The sequence below is a fragment of the Chelonia mydas genome, chromosome 1 (assembly GCF_015237465.2).
Source record: "Chelonia mydas isolate rCheMyd1 chromosome 1, rCheMyd1.pri.v2, whole genome shotgun sequence".
Taxonomy (NCBI): Eukaryota; Metazoa; Chordata; order Testudines; family Cheloniidae; genus Chelonia; species Chelonia mydas.
This window is the reverse complement of record NC_057849.1, coordinates 238,396,587-238,418,424: the sequence shown is the minus strand read 5'-3', so window position 1 is coordinate 238,418,424 and position 21,838 is coordinate 238,396,587. Positions and strand designations below refer to the sequence as shown.

The 21,838-nt window shown below is 44.1% G+C and overlaps 1 protein-coding gene across 2 annotated transcripts in view; it reads left to right on the top strand.

Annotated features, from left to right (window-relative positions):
• Positions 1–21,838, top strand: part of CACNA1C (calcium voltage-gated channel subunit alpha1 C) — a 708,026-nt gene that overhangs the window by 426,151 nt on the left and 260,037 nt on the right. For both annotated transcript variants that reach the window (XM_043540183.1, XM_043540181.1), the window contains exons 4-5: positions 3,517–3,656; positions 12,729–12,868. In XM_043540183.1, coding sequence (XP_043396118.1) covers positions 3,517–3,656; positions 12,729–12,868 — 280 coding nt within the window. The remainder of the gene's footprint in view (positions 1–3,516; positions 3,657–12,728; positions 12,869–21,838) is intronic.

Sequence of the window (21,838 nt, the reverse complement as noted above, 5' to 3'; positions counted from 1 at the left end):
CGTTAACCTAATATGTGCATAATTTCCCTAGTTATCGCCTGTATTAAGTGCAGGGCATACTGCAATGCTGAGATACCATTATCTAATGGAAAACTACAGCCTTTTTAAGCACAAAGACTTGTATGCTACTGTAAAACAGATTTCTGAGGCATGTACAATAGTGTGTTAATGTAAATGTGCAGATGAACTGGATAATGTGGTTCTTGGTCATCCACTAGAGAATCAAGAGCTCTGCTAGCCACCGTGTTACTGTTAACGATCTAGAGTTGAACGTTCATCTTAGAGGTTCAGGAGTGTGTCTGGGTCAGATGTTGTAATGACTTATTTTAATGCTGTGATCCACCAAAGAGAAGCAGTGATGCATGTATTCACCAGAGTAGCTGGCAGGGAGAACTGGCAAATTATATTCTGAAACAGAGATGCAAAATCAGGTAGTGACTCACTGAATCATTTCACTGGGCAGACTGCAGGATCTACTTGAGCCAAAAGTTTAGTCTATTTATTTGTATTTTTCTAGAGCAGGGGTTCTCGCAACAAATTTTTTGGTGGCCTCAGAGTGCGGCCACCAACTCTTGCCGGTGACTGCACTGACACTTTTTTCCTAAAATTATTTATTTTTCCTAAAGTTACATCCAAATCATTGTAATTTATTTATGTAAGGTTTTGGGGTTTTTTGCAGACTCAATAATAAAAACCATCCACAGTTATCTCTAGTCTTTACTGGACCTAACAGAATAGAAACACAAATAAGGTGCTTTGCAAGTTCTTGTCTTTTTTTTATTATTGTTTGTTTTGCTTTTTTAGTAAAAATGGTTGTCTGTATAACAATTCTGAAGTAAATTTAAAAATGCTTTGACATAGAAGTCCAAGTAATAATGAAAAACATATCTGGGTGGCGTGGGGAGGGAACGCGTGGCGGCGGCTGGCCCGGGGCTCCTCCGGGCAGGTGGCGGGGCTCGAGGCTTCGGCCGGCTCCGAGCTCCTTCGGGCAGGTTTGAGGGGGCAGGTCTCAGGGCTTCAGCCAGCCCGGGGCTCCTCCAGCGGCGACGGGGGGGGCGCTCAGGGCTTCTCCGGCCGGCGGGCTGGTGGCTCCAGCTGCCCAGGGGTGGGGGGAGTGCGGGCAGAAGGGGGGGCTCCACCCACCGCCCATGCACCCACCGCTCGCCTCTTCTCTCCCCTGCCCCAGACACCGCCCTGCCCGCCAGGGGAACTCCTCCCGCTCGCTAGTGGCTCACCGCTCACCTCCTCCGCTCGCAGCCAGACCCCGCCGCCGGCTCGCCACTCACCCCCTCACTCCTCCGCCAGGGCCCCCCGCCCGCCACTCGCCTCGTCGCCCCCCGCCCCGACTGCCCGGCGCTCGCCTCCCCAGCTCGCTTGTCGCCTCCTTCCTGCCCCGCTCACAGCCAGACTCCCACCCCGCCGCTCGCCTCCTTCCTCCTCCACCGAGGCCCCCCCGCCACGCGCCTCGCCGCTCGCCTCCCCTGCTTACCTCCCCACTCGCCTCTTCGCACACAGCCCTGCTCACCTCCTCGCTCCCCCGCTCGCAGCCAGCCCCCTCACCCTGCTGCTGGCTCGCCGCTCGCCTCCCCCCCGCTCGCCTCGCCGCTCGCCTCCTCACCTTGCTCCTTAAGTCTTGTGTGTCCCACCTGCGTCTCCGGAGAGGCGGCACATGCAGGAGCCACAGGGACCAATTGGAGGGGCTGATGCTCCCCCCAAGAAACGGCCGTGGCCGCAGGGAACCCCCCGGTGGCCGCATGCGAGAGAGGGTGTTCTAGAGACAGCCTGAATTTTCAAATGTGACTCTCTCTCTAGCAAAATATGTAGTCCAAGGGCCTGGTCACCTTCAGTCATTTACTGCAGCCATGCAGCGTTGCCGTCTCTCAAGGGTAACTAACTTTTTTCATAGGCAAGTAAAAAATAATTTGATATTTTTATTAGCATAGTGGTGGATTGAAGGAGTCGTTTTGTACCTGGGCTAGTAAATTTTGTACAGAATTTTGCAAGGCTGAACAATGCATCTCAGACTTTCATCTCAACCAAGCAGCTCAGGGGATTGTTAGGGGCCTGCTTTGCAATGTGTCCAAGCTGTAATAATTTAAATGAATGAGATTTCCAAATGATTGTGAGGATGAGGCTTGTAAATTCTTCTTCGAAGCACACACAGCAACATCTTTCCTTACTGAAGAGAGAGGCTTCAGTTAAAATTAATCCAAAATAAGATCCTCTCCAATGAGGGAGACTTGGTAGATATAATCTTGGTAGCTCTGAGGACTACACCTATCCTTTCCCTTTTTGTCCAGGGGCATGTCGACACAGCATCTGAGAACGAGCCTCCCAGCCTGAGCCCACAGGCCTGTGTTGGCAGGGCTCACAGTAGCACACTAAAAGTAGCTATGTAGACATCGTAGCTTAGGCTCTGAAATCTAGGATGAGGGATGGGCTTCAGAATCTGAGCTCCAGCCTGAGCCACAACATCAAGGCACTGTCACACAGCTGTCTTCAGTAGGCTAGCATGAGCCTGGCTAGCATGAGTCTGTGGACCCAGGCTCACTCCCAGATTCAGTGTAGATACCTAGATGACTGCTCTGACCCTGGGACAGCTGAGTGCTAATTATCTTCTAAGGCTGCTCTCAGTGCCTTTGCAGTGACTGGCTAGGAAGTGGGTCAGGGGACTGGGGTCCCTGTCACTTTAGCAGTGCTGCTGCTCTGCCGCCATCCTGGGAATAGGAAATCCAAAGTTAAGAGAGAGGTTAAACCCATATTCGGACTCCTAAAGCTTCCCTGCTGAATCAGAGTGTCTTGTCACTGTAGATGACTTCCTTTGCGTGTGCGAAACTCTGGATTGCATTTCACAAGTTGGACATGTGAATATTCTGATGAAATCACTAAAATGATGGTGACTATGTATTGAGTGCTAATGAATCCATGTGAACAGTAAATAATTTATCACATTCCTACATCAGTTTTTTCCCTAACAATGTAGGAGGCGATCTCACAAGACAAGTTAAAAGAATGACAGTTTTTCTTGTGGGGGGGGGAGGTCAGTCAGCAGGGCCTCTCTTCTTCTTCCCCCTTCTCTCCACAAAGCCTCAAATCCAGCCACCTTCCCCCTCCAAGAGGGTTGGACACAGCTCACTCTGGAGCCTGTCAGTGCCTCTCAATACATCCTCCTGAGAACAAGATACTAGAGAGTGATGCCTCCCAACACTGGCGCTGAGCATTCTGTCTCTGCAGAGTTTACAGTTCCTGACAAGTCAAGGAACATGAAACTCGCATCCTAACCACACTGCACTGCTGCTAGCCTATTAAGCTAGCCACAGAAATAACAATTCGGAGAGGAAAAGCTCATTGGCAAGTAATGGGGTTTAGCACTGGACATTCCCAAGTGGCTCTGGTGGGCCAGTGACTAGAAGGCTGCAGAGATAAAATGTTAAAAAGGTAAACAGATTTTTACCCATTGTTTTTCAGCACTGAGCTAATTGTTGTCTTTCTTTTTTTCTTTTGTCTTCTCTCCAGGAACGAGTGGAATATCTCTTTCTCATAATTTTTACGGTGGAAGCATTTTTAAAAGTAATAGCATATGGACTTCTCTTTCACCCCAATGCTTACCTCCGCAATGGCTGGAATTTACTAGATTTTATAATTGTGGTGGTAGGGTGAGTACTATTGTCTTTGAGTACACTGTACACATGGGAACATAAAGAGTTCATTTTGGGGTATCAGGAATTCCAACTGGGTACATTAGAGGAGGAATGCATAGGCTTCTTATGGCTGCTTGTTTGACTGACTGTACAGCATATCCTGTGTCTCTCGTCTCCACCACCCATCTCCCCAACTCATCCCACCTGCAGGCTCCCTTCCTTTACCAAACATACAGAGAATGTACTGAATTCAGAGTCAGATCCTCCGCTGGTACAACTGACGTTGCTGTGTTGACTTCAGTGGAATAGCGCTGATTTACACCAGCTGAAGATCTGGCCCACAATGTTTAATCTTGGCATGGCTTTTCTGGTATTGCGTACCTCCAGCTCTTTAGACCCCGTTCCGGGACTTTACCCATTTCTAAGGTGTGGAAAGTAAACCACTTTTTAACACCTGTGGAGGAAAAAAGAGAAAGCAACACAAGACTATTGGGCAATGTACAGCAGGGTCTCAGACTCCTCAGTGTAATCCTTATAGAAGACAATCAAATAAATTAACCCTTGACAGCTCCATGAATGTGGGGGGGAATAGTTCATGGGATGTACTTGTAACTTGTTATTTGTAACAATGAGTGAACCCCAGAGCTTAAGGTCCAACAAATATTTCAGAAAATAAAATGTTAAAAGATGTCCCACATTGGTCCATTATTGGGCCTGACCACTGTGAGGGTCAGGCAGAGAGCGACATTTTCAGGAATGAGGAGCTTATTTTGATTAAAATGGCCCTACCAATTATTTAAAAAGCCTGAAACAAAAGCGGGGAATAGAAATACAGAGAATGTGTTGTATGGCCCACATTTTCTCTAATAGACTGTTTTTCAAAGTTTTCCATGTGGTATCAGCATGTCTCTGAGACATGAGGAGCCTCTAAAAAGAGTGTGTGAGTTAGGAATTGAGCTTCATCATCCCCTTATAGCCTCCTAAAACATGATCTCTGAGAAGCCAGAGGAATTGTGAAGCCCTGGAGAAAAGCAGCCAGGCAACAAGCTCTCCCTTTTTGGATACCTCACAGTGAGTTGTGCAATGCTGCTGAAGCTGAGATGAGTTGTCAGCTTTAGGAAAGGGGACAGCATGGACACTGTTCAACTTCTATATACTTTTTCTGAGTGGCCGTGCTTCTGCTTCCTGACCCTCTTCCCAGAGAAGCTCCTGGGCCTCCACATGCAATTAAATTCTTAATTTCTCTAGGGATTAGAAGTACAAGAGTGGAGCAATATCTGCCACACTTGTAGGCAGGTGTCCAGTAGGTATCTCTACCTCACTACTGAGAACGGAAAAAATCATGGGATGAGGTGAAAGGTTTAATGTAGGGAAAATGATGCATTAAATTGGGTTGAATTAGTTAAGAGTTAGAAACTTAGAAAGCAACATGACAAGCTGTTTGATTGGTAGTTAGATGAGGGAAGTTTAAGGTGGGATGAACTAACCCTTAAGGCAGTGAGGCTGGGTCTTCTTCTCCTGAATGCGTCTTCCCTTCCTATCCCAGCCTCATCTCCAGAGTGAGTTCCATGCCCCACCAGCATCCAGGCCCTCCCCTGTCCTTCCCTTTCCAATAGAAATCCTTGCCTCCATTCCCACACTGAGTACCAAAAAAGGGCAGTTTTAGCAGCCAAAGCATCTTATGCTTGCTGCCCAAATCCACTGACCATCTGGCCACTTGTCTACTTGTATGGAGGAACTGAAAGCTATAAAACTCCTAACCACTCACCTTTGCCGCTGCTGTGCTATTTGAGCCCTGCTGCTTCCAGAATGATAGGTGGAAGTGGGGGGAGGAGCTCCCATCTAGGAAGAGGTGGGATAAGTTGGAATCTATTCTTAGTCCCAAAACAGCCCAACCTCCTGCCTAGACTCTTCGCCCTGCTATTTTGGTGCTCTCATGTCCGCACCCCCAAAGGAGTAAAAAAATCCCACAGGAGATTGGTGACATCCACCCAGGAATTAACTGGTTTCCCAAGATAAGTCTGATTCTGCAACGTATACTCATGTAGCACTCAGTCACCTGACTAGGGACTGCTGCTTAATTATGAATCTGATGGTTTTCATTTTATGTGGGTCTTTATGGAGACTTTTAAAAAGAGGACAAATATTTTACCCCCTTCCTATTGCTATGTAAAAGAACAGGGTTCCAGAAATGCTAGATCAGCATTACATGTAGTTTAACTTGAGTTTTCCTATTAGACCTGTTAATCAGCAAGATGATATTCAGGCTGAAATTAATTCCCTTGCCAGTGACAAAAGCAGCAGCACCACTGTGCTATTCTGTCTGCTCTCATGTTCAGCAACACTTACTCTGTAGCTGGAGGAAACAATCTGACAGCAACTGCAACAGGGGAAAGATTACACATGTATAAATATGGCAAAGACCCCTAGGTCCCAGTTAAAGAGTAACAATTGCAAGCAGCAGATTCCAGTTCAAGACTAGATGGGTTTCTCTGATGTTTATCTATTTAGACTGGCTCATACGGGACCATGCCATAGTGTGGTGTGCTGCTTCCTTTCCTAGCAGACCCTACTTATCAGCAAATTCTGAGAGGCAATGCTGTTTGCCCCTGTTCTCCCCTGCTTGCTCCCTACTGTTTGTCTGAAAATTGCAGGGTAAACCCAGGCTGCAGTTACACCATATTTAAACTTGAATTGATTTTTATTGGAGTGGCAGGAAGTTTTCCAAATTTCTCCATTTTCTTTTTTATTCTGCTTCCTGCAAAGACCCCTTATTGACCTACCATTTTCTTCCATCTGAGGGGAGCCAGCCATGGCTTCCCCTGATGTCAGTCAGTGCTGCTGGAAGTGATTCCAGTGGCAGCCTGAAGCAGTGGCTGGAAAACAAGAGGAAGCATTCACCTGAAAGTGGCAATACATGCTGTCTACTGTGTTCCCAACTCAGCCCAGGCTTCCTTAACATTGAGCACAGGCTCATTAATGAGACTTCAGAAGAGAATGAGACACTAACTAAAAAAATGTGCTGCTAATCCTAGCCATGCTCAGTAGGGCTTCTAGACTGATGGATATGATGCTCAGAAACCCAGTTTAGAGGTAGCAAACCTAAATTTCCTTTCCCAGCTATTACCACCTCTGTCCTGAATACATGGGTTCTACCTCATAATACCACAGAAGAGGCCAAACAAAAATGGAGGCAAACAAAATACAAAAAAAGGCTTATGATTTTCCTTAGACTGCTGCACTCATTAGAAATCTCCCACATCCTCCTCTTCATAATAGTGAAAGCAAGTAGACCACTGACCTCTTTTGACTTAACCTAACCTGAAATGGCAGAGTTTGGGGCTCATTAACTTTTTATGTTCCTTAAGCAAGACAAAACCAGGAAATGTATTACCCTAAACTCTTGACTAATATCAGTTGCTAAAAGACCTGGGTAATTTAGAAGGATGCAGCTCAAGGATGCTCCTGTGACTTTGTGGGCTGGAACTGCTTCTTGCTTTGCATTTGGAGGCCTCTGAGTGTTATTGTTCTCCAGGGAATAAAGAAAAACTTGCCTTCCCGTGGCAACTGTTCTCGTGGGGCAGAATGATAAGGACATAGTTGTAGTATTGTAACAGAGGCCAGAGAAGATCATAGAGGTTCATGGGATGGCAAAAGAGGAAGGTGCTTTCCTGGTAATATTCAGAAAGTGTAACCTAAACCAGTAGTTCTCAATCTTATTTGATTGCCCCCCCCTTCTTTGTGTCTTTAGTTGTTTATGCCCCGCACCACCACAAGTACATAAACCACCACCCCACTCTGAAGGCAGAGCGAAGAGCAGCAGCGGCTGCTGGCTGGGTGCCCCGCTCTGAAGGCAGCGCTGCACCAGGAGCAGCACAGAAGTAAGGGTGGCAATGTGAAGAGTGATATTTGTCAATATCACTTTTCACAGCAGATTTAGCTCCATTGCCACCCTTACTTCTGTGCTGCTGCTGCATCCCGGGGCTGACAGATGGGGATTGGGGGATGGGACCGAGGGGGGGTGGGAGAAGAGCCTGAGCCTGGGCTGCCTCTGGTGAGGGATAGAGGGAAGGTGCAGGAGGAGAGCCCAAGCCCAGGTGGCTGGGCTCTGGCTGTCAGCCCCAGGGTGGTAGGGCTCTGGCTGTCCCCTTTTCCCTGCCTCCCAGATGTGCACAGCTCTTCTGCATGAGCCTCAAACACCCAGGGCTGACAGCCAGAGCTCTTCCTGCCCGCTCCCCCCCCCCCGCCGCAAAAAAAGCCCACAGCTTGCACCTCCCTTGACACATTCCCGTACCTCCATAGTTTGAGAACCACTGACCTAAAGCATTAAATTTTAAAGACTTTTTCATCACAGCTGTCATCTTGCACTCATTCTGCCATTGGAATCTTCTTCTTCTTTAAATGTTGATGGTTCTCACCATAGGAAAAAAGAGTAGGGCTGAATGGGAAATGGAAAAATCTTACATACAAAGAATAATTCAGGTGTTATTGTGGCAAAAGGGGGCACAACCAAGGACAATGTCTAGATCCTCAGTCTACCTTAACTCCCATTTTTTTCCACCACATCAGTGCATGCAGCTGGAAGATCTAATAAGGAGAAACTATTTTGATATTGTTCATTATTTTCAGGTAGACAAGGAGATAGGGAATGAACATTCTAGAAAGCAGCCTACATGAATTCTTTATAGTACCCATTATCTGCTACACTTTATAGTACCAATTATCTCCCTGTCTTCAAAAGTTGGGTCATCTGCCGCCTGAAGATATGTGACTTCACTTTGAATGTGTAGTTCTAGGATGGTCAGATGAATCCATGTCAGGAAGGGAGAAGAGCATTAAAAGCAAGGACTATATCTAGACTTAAGGGAATGCCTTCTGAAGAAAGGATGCACTTTCAACTTATAGGCTTGTAACAACTTATCTGTCTTGCAGTTTGGTAGATCTGCTTTCTGAGCAGCTAAGTCCTTTAAAGCTTGATCTAGCTTATTCTCAAATAGCCTACGACCTTTCTGTGGCAGAGCCATTAAATATTGCTTTGAAGAAAAATCTCTTTGCGTAGGTATCAATCATAAAGTTCTGTGTTTTAGAACATTGCTAGTTAAGAACAAAGAACACACACTCAAGCTGTCTAATGAAGCATATCCCACAACTGCTAATCATTAGTTAAATTGTTTCCTAGTTCCTTTGATTTTTTTTTTCTCCTTTTGGAAAATAAAGGGTTTTCTGATGCGAGTGTTGTCCTTGGAATTCATCATGACTTAGAAGGAAATTTCCTTTCCTGACAAAAATGACTTGAAAGTGTTGTGTTACAAGAATATTCTTCTTTCCAGACAGCATGTAATGCATTTCCTAAGAGCAATATTTTCTGAGGACCCACAGTTTCTACAAAGAGAAAGGTATCTTAATTTAGAGAACAACTTTACTTAGACTGTGCACTGAAGGTATTTGCAAGGGGTCTGAAATTCTGAACAGATTCAAAAACTTAGGTGTAGAAATGAGCCTTTCCTTAGGCCTGTGGGGAATTTTCTAAAGGGCAGACTCAAGCACTTCCACATTTACAAACCCTTCCTGGAGTTAAAAAATAGCCATATTTAAAGGTGAACCGTAAAGCCAAAAACAAAAAATCTTTTGGCCTTTACTTTTTCTTTATGCTCTATAAAGACTCTCTCTCAAAGGTGTTTCTCTGCTTCTTATTTGCATTGGAAATATCAGATCCTCAATTCCCTCTATTTGCAAGAGCCCCTTGACAAGGTATTCTCTTAGACCAATGTTTCTTAACCTTTACTGCAGCCTGCACCCCTTTGGTTCTTAAAATATGTTCTCGCACCCCTTATCAAAAATTGTTGAAGTAGGTCAGTTCTTTAAACCTAGATATATTTTTGTTTGTATATTACAGTAATCGTTAAAAAATGTATGTTGTTAAATACATAGGTTTGATTAAACAAAGTAGTTGTACTTACATGCCTGCGCTTAATTTGTGTTTTTGATGATTTACTTTCTAAAAAAATCTGGCATGTCTCGCGCCCCCAGAAAGGGCATCTCGCACCCCTAGGGGGTGTGTGCACCCCAGGTTAAGAACCACTGTCTTAGACTATAAGAATCAGCATCCCATCCACAAAAACAGGGGAATAAAGAGCTGCAGTACAGGTAGCAGCCTTGTCATGCCACTGTTGAGGACCTCCAAAGATCTGGCTAAGGGTCTTTGGCAAAGAGAATACCTTACGGGTCAGACGTAAAAAAGGAAGCAGGAAAAATATTGGGGAAAAAAAAAGAAAATTACAAGGATGTCTTCATACTTCATACATACATGAGAAGAAGCAGAAGTCAACAATTAGTCTTTTATTTGCTTTGTAGTTAATCTTTAAGAAATGAACCAAAACTAGATGTAGTGACTCCAAGGCAGAGATTCAGAAATCATTTATCAATGCTCAAGAACACTACACAGCAGTTGAAAATAGGAGGTGGAAAATATTGCATCCAGTTGGAAGGGGAAGTTAGGTTGCAGAATGTGCTTATCTGAGATGAAATAGGGTTGATTCTCATACTCTTTGGAGTGGTGCTATGGGATCTTCAATAACCACAAGGGGGTAGAACCTTGCTTTTACATCTCTTTTGAAAATGCCTCCATCAGCATAGTGCTCTCTCACATCATGCTGGGGCATTGTTTCAGCTGGTTCACCTACTGAAAGGAACTACTGAATCAACCACCCCACCTCCTGCAGTATCTACTGTAGGTTTTTTCAAGAGGTTTTCTTGGTCTTGTTCATTAATTTGCAACATCCTCCTCTCACACTCACTACATGGTTGTTAATTTTTCAGCAATACTTTAAATTATGAGTTTGAATTGAGTCAACTAGCTCCCCCATCATAGCTGCCAAGTTCTGTGTAGCTCCAGCTGGGACATTTGCAACTAACGTGTATATAACCAGCAACTTCAGCTTAAGAAAATCAGTGCTGGTGAAAGGTACTGGCCTGAGTGCTGTGATGAATGTACCCTTCTTTTTATCTACCGGTCAAGCTTCCCGCACGCATGGCCCTGCCAGCATGCCTCAACCCTGAACTGTGGGGATTTTCTCTAGAGGTAACAGGGCTATTTCATTCTCACTGGCCCATGCAGTTTTTGGCCTCTCTGCTGAGTCTGCCAGTTAGTTCAAAGCATGATGATGAGTTTGTGGCATCGTAACTGGAACTGGCACCCGCCAAACTTACCTGATATAGCAGCACCATTGGATGGGAACAACTTCTTTAATATCTACTGAGTTGAACTGGATTCAGAGTGTTGCCCTCCAGGTGAAAGGCTTTGTGGCTCCTTAGTAATTCCCTCAGACATCCACTCTCCTAATAAATGCTAATGTTGCACCTCAAGAATGAAGTTTACTTTGTTGAAAGATAAGTGTATTAAATCAAGTTCTGACCTTTCACAGGCTGGGTCTTCCACTTTCTGCACACATGAATAACATCTCCCACACACTGCTCTGCCTTCTTCAAACACACACTATAATTAAATGCCCCACCCTGTTTTTAAAGGGACAGCTCCTATTAACCCAAGTAAACCACTAAAAATATCATAATAAAACAAGTATGAGGATCCAAATTTGCCCCTTAATAAAATGTTTTGTAATATGACATGACATCATGTCAACAATTGCATTTTTCCAGAGTCTTCACACTAACTTACACCTACACTTTTACCCCCCTTAAGCCACCATTAGGGTTTGAACCCAGGATTTTCAGATCACAGACCTCTTCCATTTCATCTACACTTGTAACTGGTAGGGAAATATGCTGTTATTTTCTATTAGGACCAGCCCATAGAGTGAGCCATGATGCATACTTTGCCATGGGTTACACAACTATTGTTGAAATAGCACTGGAATATTTTAGGATTCATAGCTTCTATTCCTAGCTCTGGAAATAGAATGTGAATGGAAACGGCATTGCCAAATGTAATGAATGCTGCTGTTTGGTCCTCATGAAGGTTTGAAACGAATCTCTGGATCTAAAAGCATATCTTTATCTGCCTCATAAACTTCTGCATGTGATCTAACCTTAGGTGGGGTCAAAGAGCCACACTTTGTTAACATGGATTACACAAGCACATAATATGACATGGTTCTTCTGAAAGGCAGTAAATGAGACCTGAGGTCTATTGCCAGTTTCACCTGCAGTGACCTTGTGGAACCTGAGTTGGATGTAAAATAGATCAGGGGACTGAACTCCCTATGAATGGGGGACCAGATGGATAGAAGAGGGAGCAAGTTACAAAGACTCGAGGGGGCAGCTGGCTCCGGGCTGGGAAGATATGTCCTGGTAGTTCCTATTGCCGTTCCTGTGGTTAGTGCCTAGTGCCCTGTATTCCCCTCACCTCCTTGGCAGCTGGCACGCTGTGCGCCATTGCCTCCCATCCAGGTGCTGATGCCCTGTCCCATACCCCACCTCACACTGATGGCTGGTGCACACACTCCTGCCCTTCCCTGGGACTGGTTGTCTCTGCCGGGACCTGCAGTGGCGGGAAGGTGGGACCTGGCTGGGCTGGGGAGTCCTACCTGCCCCTCATGAGTCAGCTTGATCTTGTGGCCTTGGCAGCTGCTACAGCCTCTCCTCCAGATCCTGCTCTCATATCTTCCTCTATGTGAATGCAGCAGAGTCCACTCCCAGATATTGGTGGGTAGGCAGAAACATAGACCCGCACACGCTATTTCCATTGTAGAGATGCTAGCCCCCTCCCCCACCCCTGGTTCCACTGGCCCTGAAATGGTTGAATAATTGCCCTTCTGCAGTAGAGCATCAGTTAATAAAGGTTGCAGACTGCACAGAAGTATTAATAGCAGTCAAAGGAAGAACTGATATTAGAACTTATGTCTCTTGCCTTACATCTCAGTTCCCATTCTAGACTACAGGATATTGTATAGGGGAAGTGTCTCTTTCTCCCCCACTACATATGACTATCAAGTCAGATATGTGCTACATCTGGTGGGTTTGTGCAATATGAGGTAGTTTCAATGATATTATTGATGTTAATTAATTTTCCATTTAGCCTAAGCCTTGCTGTCTGCCTACAGCTTGTTTCCTCTTTCCTTTTTGCAGGCTTTTTAGTGCAATTTTAGAACAAGCAACCAAAGCAGATGGGGCGAATTCAATAGGAGGGAAAGGTGCCGGATTTGATGTTAAAGCACTGCGGGCTTTCCGAGTGTTACGCCCCTTACGACTGGTATCTGGAGTTCCTAGTAAGTAACAATCATTTTCCCATTTTAAAACTTTTTTTTTTTTGGGTGGTGGGATAAACACAGGGGCAGGAATTATTTTTCTGTGGAAAGATGTAATGTGAAGCAGATGTTTTGGGGACTGGGAAGAGAGAGACTGTTTTATGTTAATGTGGCTACATGGTCAGTATGACATTAAATTAAAAGATGGAAGAGTCAAACCTGAGAGGGTAGGTGGGCGGGAGGGGGTGTCTGTGAGAGAGAGATTTATTACACAGTTACGTAAAGTCAGCAGTGTATGATCAAACAACCTCTATAAATAGTGGAAATTGCAAATCAATTTAAAACAAAAGTAAATGAAGTTGTAATCTCTATAATGACTCTAATATAAATCAAATGAATCAAACAACTGGGATTCTGGCTTTGACGTCACTGTATTAGTCTTGCAAATGGCTGACCTAATGGAACAGTGAATAAACACTCTTGTTCATGGGGAGGCTGTTTCATAAAAACTCCATTCTTCCTACCTGTCCACCACCTGCTGCTCTGATCAAGAGTGTTCAGAGTAATTCAGAGCAAACTGCCCGTGGGACAATAAATAATCATGATTTCAGTGAGAATCATATTAATTTAAATAATGTTGATGACTCTGAGGAAGCCTCCAGGCAGTTTCTGATCATCCAGTTTCTTCTGTCATACCACCAGGGAAGTTTTGACTGACCACAAGCTGACTTGTCCCATTGTGGAAATGGGATTTGAGCATTGTTGTGTGGCAGGGCTATACCTTTTGAGTCAAGACTTCTGTTTGAGAATGAACCAGTGATTGGTCTTTTGGGTAGGGGGATAGGGTGAAGGAGCCCATCCAGTTCCATAGGGGTGATTGATCTAGTTGGCAGAAATGGGGGGGGATAATGTAAGGAGTAGACTTTTGGGGTTGGGTCATTTGCTCTAGAATGGTTGTGGAGAGGGGGCTTTCTATACTTTTATTTGGGGAGACTTCTAGGTTGAGGGCTTATTTCAGTATTGCCAACCTCAGTCATTCAAAAATCATGAGCTGGGCCCTCCAAATATCATTAGATTGTCTTAAAAATAATGAAATTAAATAAATAAAACTTGGGTTCTTTTCACTTGACTTGGTTTCTGAGCCCTTAGGTTACAGTGGGGTCATATTTTCAGGCTTTTCTGCTCAACTATGATGGCTAGAAACTTACTTTTCAAATGAAAGTTAAGATTCTTAGCTCCAGGAGCTAGAGCTTTAAAAAAAACAATAAATATTGCAAGAGTTGGCAACACTGCGGAAGGTCCTTGCTCATGCACCCAGATGTGACTGCTGTAATGGCCATTGTAGGGTGGGAAGGATGGCTGAATAGCATTTCTGTACACTGAGGAGATGAAGGACCAAAGAGGGGCCTCCTGCAGGAGAAGGGAGAGACGGTATCTGCCCCCTGGACTACAAGGGCAGGCCCATCTTTTGTTAATAAAGTTGTGTGCAGTGTTGTTGTAGCCATGTTGGTCCCAGGATATTAGAGAGACAAGGTGGATGAAGATAATATCTTTTATTGAACCAATTTAGCTTTTGAGCTCCACAGAGCTCTTCTTAATAAAGTTGGCAATCTAGTAGTCCTGCCAGCTCCGCCACAGCTTTTGAATACCCAGATAGAAGCAGTAGCCAAGAGTGCTTTTTTTAATATGTGCTCAGTGAAGAAGGTTGCGCCTCTCCTCTCAGATGTGCACCTCACAACAGTTATCAGTGCCTTAGCCACTGCTGGGTAGGATTACTGCAATGTTTTTTTATATCCAGCCATCCTTGAAGACCTCTCGGAAACTTTAGTTAATACAAAATGTGACTGCTCACTTAGCTTACAACCCTAAACAAGCAGATCAACGGGGACATGGGTAAACTGGCTGGCTGATTGGCAGAGGTGGTGGGGGCTGACAGAGGATGGGAGCAGTAGGGATGGGAATTGTTGTTTTGACTTGGGAGGGATTGTGGGAGGTCCTTCGTCTTGTAAGATTTGCAGTTGTAGTCCATGCTTGAGTGTCCAGTCTTGTCAGTCTCTGGAGACTCCAGTTTGAGCTAGTAGGTATGAACCTCTCCAGGCAGTGGTACTTTTTTCTGGAGCTGTTACAGCCTGAGTGAATTTGCCTAATTGTCCTTTGTCACTGTTCAGGAAAATTGCACCTGTATTTCCCCTCTGTGGTTCAGCAAGGGCACCCACTCTTGGTTTTCAGCTTCACAGCTGTTGCCTCTCATAGGTGGAGACATGTCTCTCTCTCCCTTTTGACCAGGGTATTCAAGTTTATCTTTATTCCATAGGGTTTTTTCAGGATGTGACAGGTTGATAATATCTGGTCACATCTCCCACTGTTCTTAATTCTTGGAGGAGCTGCGGTCACCCTCCTCCATGGAATTGCATACAGTCCCTGGCCCATGATGATACATAAACTTAATACAGTAAGATCTCCCAAAAATATTGCAGGAAATTGTCACATCTGTCACACCTTCCTATTCACATAAATCTATCCCCTATTTGTGGCTTATCCAATGTAGAATCATAGAAATGTAGGGTTGGAAGAGATATTGTGAGGTCATGTAGTACAACTCCCTGTGCTGAGGCAGGATCAGGTAAACCTAGATAATCCCTGACAAGTGTTTGTCCAATCTGTTCTTAAAAATCAACAATGACAGGGATTCCGCAGCTCTCATGGCAACCTATTCCAGTACTTAACTATCATTATAGTTAGACATTTTTTTCTAATATCTAGCCTAAATCTCCCATGCTGTAGATTGAGCTGCTTAATTCTTTTCCAACCTTCAGTGGACATGGAGAACAAGTGATCAAAATTCTCTTTATAACATATTTGAAGATTGCTGTCAGGTCCCCACTCAGTCTTCTCAGTGTTCTTTTGTCAAGACTAAACATGCCTAGTTTTTTTTAACCTTTCCTCATAGGTCAAGTTTTCTAAACCTTTTATAATTTTTGTAGCCCTCCTCTGGACTCTATCCAGTTTGTCCATATCTTTCTTAAAGTGTGACTCCCAGAACAATACTCCACATAAGGCCTCACTAGTGCTGAGTACAGCAGGACAATAACCTTCCATATCTTACATACAACACTCCCGTTAATACACCCCAGAATATTAGCCTTTTCACAATTCCATCACATTGTTGACTTATATTAAAGTTATCCACTAGAACCCCCAGATCCTTTTCTGCAGTACTGCTGCCGAGCCAGTTATTCCCATTTTGTGTGTTTGATTTTGCCATCCTAAATATAGTATTTTGCACTTGTCTTTACTGAGTTTCATCTGGTTGATTACAGACCAATTCTCCAATTTGTCAAGGTGGTTTTAAATTCTAATCATGTCCTCCAAAGTGCTGGCAACCCCTCCAGTTTGGTGTCATCCAGAAATTTTAAAAGCATACTCTCTGTTCCATTATCCAAGTCATTAATGAAAATAATTAATAGTACTGAATCCAGGACAGATGCATTCCCCAAGTTTGACAGCAAACCATTGAAAACTACTCTTGCAGTACAGTCTTTCAACCAGTTTTGCACCTACCTTATAGTAATTTCGTCTAGACCACATTTCCTTAGTTTTTTATGAGACTGTCATGTGGGACTATGTCAAAAGCCTTACTGAAATCAAGATATTTCATGTCTACTGCGTCCCCCCTCCACTAGGCCAGTAACCCTGCCAAAAAGGGAAATTGGGTTGTTCTGGCATGATTTGTTCTTGACAAATCCATGTTGGCTATTACATATTGCCCTATGATCCTCTAGGACTTAGAAATTGATTGTTTAATAATTTGTTCCAGTACCTTTTAGATATCGAAGTTAGGCTGATTGGTCTATAATTGCCCAGGTCCTCTTAGTGCCCCCTTTTAAATATAGGTACTTTATTTGCCCTTCTGTAATCCTCCGGGACCACAGCCATCTCCCATGAGTTCTTGAAGATAATTGTTAATGGTTCCAAGATTGCTTCAGCTAGTTCCTTAAGTGACCTAGAATGAATGTAGTCGGGCCCTGCTGACTTGAATATATCTAATTTATCTAAGTATTATTTCCCCTGTTCTTTCCCTAATCTGACTTGTGTTCCTTCCCCTTTGTTGTTAATATTAATTAAGCATCTGGTTACAGTTACCTTTTTTAGTTACCACTAAAGCAAAATATCAGAGGGGTAGCCGTGTTAGTCTGGATCTGTAAAAGCAGCAAAGAGTCCTGTGGCACCTTATAGACTAACAGATGTATTGGAGCATAAGTTTTCGTGGGTGAATACCCACTTCGTTGGATGCATGTAGTGGAAATTTCCAGAGGCAGGTATAAATATGCAAGCAAGAGTCAGGCTAGGGATAACAAGGTTAGCTCAATCAGGAAGGATGAGGCCCTCTTCTAGCAGTTGAGGTGTGAACACTAAGGGAGGAGAAACTGCTTGGGAGGCAGGCCAGTCCTCGCCCACAGACATCCCGCCAACCTGAAGCATATTCTCACCAGCAACTATACACCGCACCAAAGTAACTCTAACTCAGGAACCAATCCATGCAACAAACCTCGATGCCAAATCTGCCCACATATCTATACCAGTGACACCATCACAGGACCTAACCAGATCAGCCACACCATCACCAGTTCATTCACCTGCACGTCCACCAATGTAATATACGCCATCATGTGCAGCAATGCCCCCCTGCTATGTACAGCGGCCAAACTGGACAGTTCCTATGTAAAAGGATAAATGGACACAAATCAGATATTAGGAATGGCAATATACAAAAACCGGAGGGTTAAGCTCAGGATTAAACAAAGACTGTGAATGGCTAGCCAACTACAGAAGCAGTTTCTCCTCCCTTGGTGTTCACACCTCAACTGCTAGAAGAGGGCCTCATCCTTCCTGATGGAACTAACCTTGTTATCCCTAGCCTGATTCTTGCTTGCATGTTTATACCTGCCTCTGGAAATTTTCACTACATGCATTCGACGAAATGGGTATTCACCCACGAAAGCTTATGCTCCAATACATCTGTTAGTCTATAAGGTGCCACAGGACTCTTTGAAGCAAAATAGGCATTTAAACACCTTAGCCTTCTTAATGTCACCAGTTCTTAGCTCTCCTTTCCCACTAAGTAGTGAACCTACACTTTCCTTCATCTTCCTCTTGCTCCTAATGTATTTATAAACCCTCTTTTTGTTGCCTTTCATGTCCCTTGACAGGTGTAACTCATTTTGTGCCTTAGCCTTTCTGATTTTGTCCCTATCTACTTGCATTATTCTTCTGTACTCATCTTTAGTAATTAGTCTATGTTTCCGCATTTTGTAGTATTCCTTTTTGATTTTCAGGTCATTAAAGAGCCCCTGTTGCAGCCATATTGGCCTCTTACTTTTCTATCTTTCCCTTGCATCGGGACAGTTTGCTGTTGTTGTGCCTTAAATATAGTCTGTCTTTGCCAGGTCTCCTGAACTCCTTTTTCCCTTAGGTTTTCTTCCTAGGGGACCCTACCTATCAGTTCTCTGAGTTTGTTAAAAGTTTGCTTTTGGGAAGTCTATTGTCCTTATTCTGCAGCTCTCTCACCTTCCTTTCCTTAGAATCATGAAATCTGTCATTTCATGATCATTTTCACCCAAATTGTCTTCTGTTTCCAGATTTGCAACCACTTCCTCCCTATTAGTCAGAATCAAGTCTGAAATGACTGCCCCACCCCTGTTACTTTCTCTTCAAGAAGTTGCCCTCAACACATTCCAGGAACTTACTGGCAATTTTGTGTTTTGTCATAATACTTTTCCAGCAGATGTCTGGTCAGTTAAAATCTCCCAATACTACCAGAACTTGTGTTCTGGATATTTCTGTTATATGTCCTAGAAATGCATCATCCACTTCCTCCCCCTGATTTGGTGGTGTATATTAATCCCCTGTCAAGACGTTACCCCTATTTTCCCCCTTTTATCATCATTCATCAGGGCATGTCTACACTTGCCTCCGGAGCGATCGATCCAGCAGGGGTCGATTTATCGCATCTAGTGAAGATGGGAATAAATCGACTGCCGAGTGCTGTCCCCTCAACTCTGGGACTCCACCAGAGCGAGAGGTGCAGGTGGAATCGATGGGGGAGCGTCAGCAGTCGACTTACCACAGTGAAGACACCACATTAAGTAGATCTAAGTACGTCAACTTCAGCTACGTTATTCATGGAGCTGAAGTTGCGTAACTTAAATTGATCCCCCCCACCTAGTGTAGACCAGGCCCCAGAGATTTACAACTGGTCTGCCTTTCACCTCTTTCTAGATGTCAGAACAAGAGTATACATTCTTGATGTACAATGCAACACCTCCCTTTTTCCCCTGCCTGTCCTTCCTGAACAAGTTATACCCCTCTATACCAATATTCCAGGCATGAGTTTTATCCCACCTCCTCCTTCACCTCTCTTACCTGCTTCCTGAGGGATATCCGTACAGTATCCCAGGTAGATCACCAAGCTTCATTAAGAATAATCCACTATTTTAAAAAAAGGAGTACTTGTGGCACCTTAGAGATTAACAAGTACTCCTTTTTCTTTTTGCGGATACAGACTAACATGGCTGCTACTCTGAAACCTGCCACTATTTTAAATACTTCAGTTAGCTGCTGTTGTGCATTGTGTTCATATTATCAGTAAGATAATCAGTGGAGTACCCAAATAGCCATAGGGATTTGTGTGTGAAGGAAGAGGTGCATACCCTCCTCAGTGATGTTATACAGTAGGTATTTTATCAGACAATTTAAAGCTGAACTGCAAACGTTGTTTTTAGTAAAACTAGGGCTGTGGCTTCCTCAGGATCTCATCAGTTCTCCTCTAAATTCTAGTCAGAGAGGGTTACTCAAAAGCAATGCAAGTCTCCCCCTTATACCACTCCCTTCCCCCACACCCGCACAACCCGCTGCATTTATAACACCGCAGCCCCTGATTGCCTGGAAACAGAGAATATGAGCCCAGGAATCAAAATCAGAGCCTCCTCATGGTAGCGTATGTTTCTGCTAGGCTGTCAGTCTAGTCAACTCACCAAATATCTTTTTAATGTAAATTATCTATGGCCACCATTTTCAAACATGAAGGCCTAAAGTTAGGCACACACATCCATATTTAGGTATCTAATGAAAAGCAGCCTGTTTTTCAAAGAAGCTGAGCACCTTGCTGCTCCCACTGAAATCAGTTGGCGCACATCCCCTCTGAAAATCGGGCTACTTTCGATGAGGTGCTTACATATGAATGTAGGTGTCAAATTTTAGACACTCCCTTTTGAAAATGTTGCCCCATGTCACTACACTAATCTTCCATTACTCCCTTTGATGCCCTCCTCTTAGCTATTACACTTTCCCACAACTTCCTACAATTGTCTTCTTACTCTTTCAATGCTCCCTCCCCGTATTCCTTGTGAAACTTTTCTCCTTATTCCTTTCTTTGAAATTCCCTTATGCTATGTCACATGGATATCCTGTCCCTTATCTGCCATATGCTGTTACATCCAAACTGTTCAAACCAGTGAGGGGTGGTCATGTTAGTCCTGCTGGCTCGACAGTCTGCAGCACTCTTTACATATGACAGCACATTCCTCACACGCTGCAACAAATATGAGGGATTATAAAGTCTCAGAGCCTTCTAATAAAGATTAAGGGTAGAGACAGTATTTGCAGTGTAAGGGGAAAGTAATTTATGCCTTTGAAAAACACCAGGGCAGAGAAATGAATCCCAGCTGTGTACTTTATGCTGGGTTGACATACCAGCAAGCATCTTAGGGGGTTACAGCACTGGATTTTTTCCTGTATCTGGATTCTGCTCGAGTGGAATGCTCAGTTAGGTATATTGCACTTGCTTGCTAAGTATGGCAAGATTTTTGAGGGAACAAAGAGAAGAGGGCTTGCAAATGTTGTCTCATGTTTAGAATCTAATATGTCTTTTCCAGATATAACTTCTGTGATCCTATATCTAGAATGGGAATAACTTGCCTTTTCTTTAAGGAATTTGTCTAATAGTGCCAGATCCTTGGAGAAGTATAGCCAGAGCTCCTAGTGTTACATCCATCCCCAGCCAGTGCCAGCGTAAGTTAGAGCAGCCATTAAGCGTTAGGAAAACAAGAGTAGTGGCTAGCTGGAGACCATGAAACTCAACAGGTTGGCCTCAAAGAGAAGACCAATTATTTTTCCCCGACATAAGCAAATGCTCTGTTCTTTTGTCTGGTTTCTAAGTAAGTCCCCTCCTACATTGCTTATCTGAAGGGAATTTGAGTTTCTACAGCTCCTTTCATACCTGACATATGCAAAAGGTCTTTTGGAGCAATGAGTTAGGTACTGGTACTATATTCGGGACTTAAGCCTGAGGTGCACCTGAACTGGGATTGCTGCAGCTGATGGGAGGGAGAGTAGATGTAGAGTTACACCACTTTTCTGCACCCAGTAATCCTGAGGCTGGCCAGAGGCCAATGCAGCTCCTATTTTAAATTAGAGAAGCCTCAGGGCTGCTCTAATTTATGTTCACAGGCAGCTGTTCCACCAACTGAGGATCAGACATAGTGCTGTGTGCTCAAGCTCTGCCTCTAGCTGTTGCCTCTCAAACCCTTATATACTGTCTATACTAAGCAGGGAGGGAGTGGTGGGTGATGTTATGCTATACCAGTGTTCCCCTGTGCAGGGGGAATCCTTATCTGCCCATATAGAACATCTTTAAAGTAGCTTTGTGCCATTCTGGAATGTAAATTTGACCTTACAGAGGCCTACAGATGAGGCCCAGAGGATTTATACCTGTGCTTTCTATGTCACAAAGCATCTACCCTTCTCCTTATCCTAACATGCAGCAGTAATCTCTCCCCTTCTGTAATCCCTACCCTGTCTGTGTCACCCCCTCTGTTATCCCTCATCCACCCATTGAAATAAACACAGCTGCATTTATTTCATTGATTACACTCAGTGCAATTCTTTGATTCTAAATGTCTACATTGGGTTATTTGAATGCGCAATCAAAAT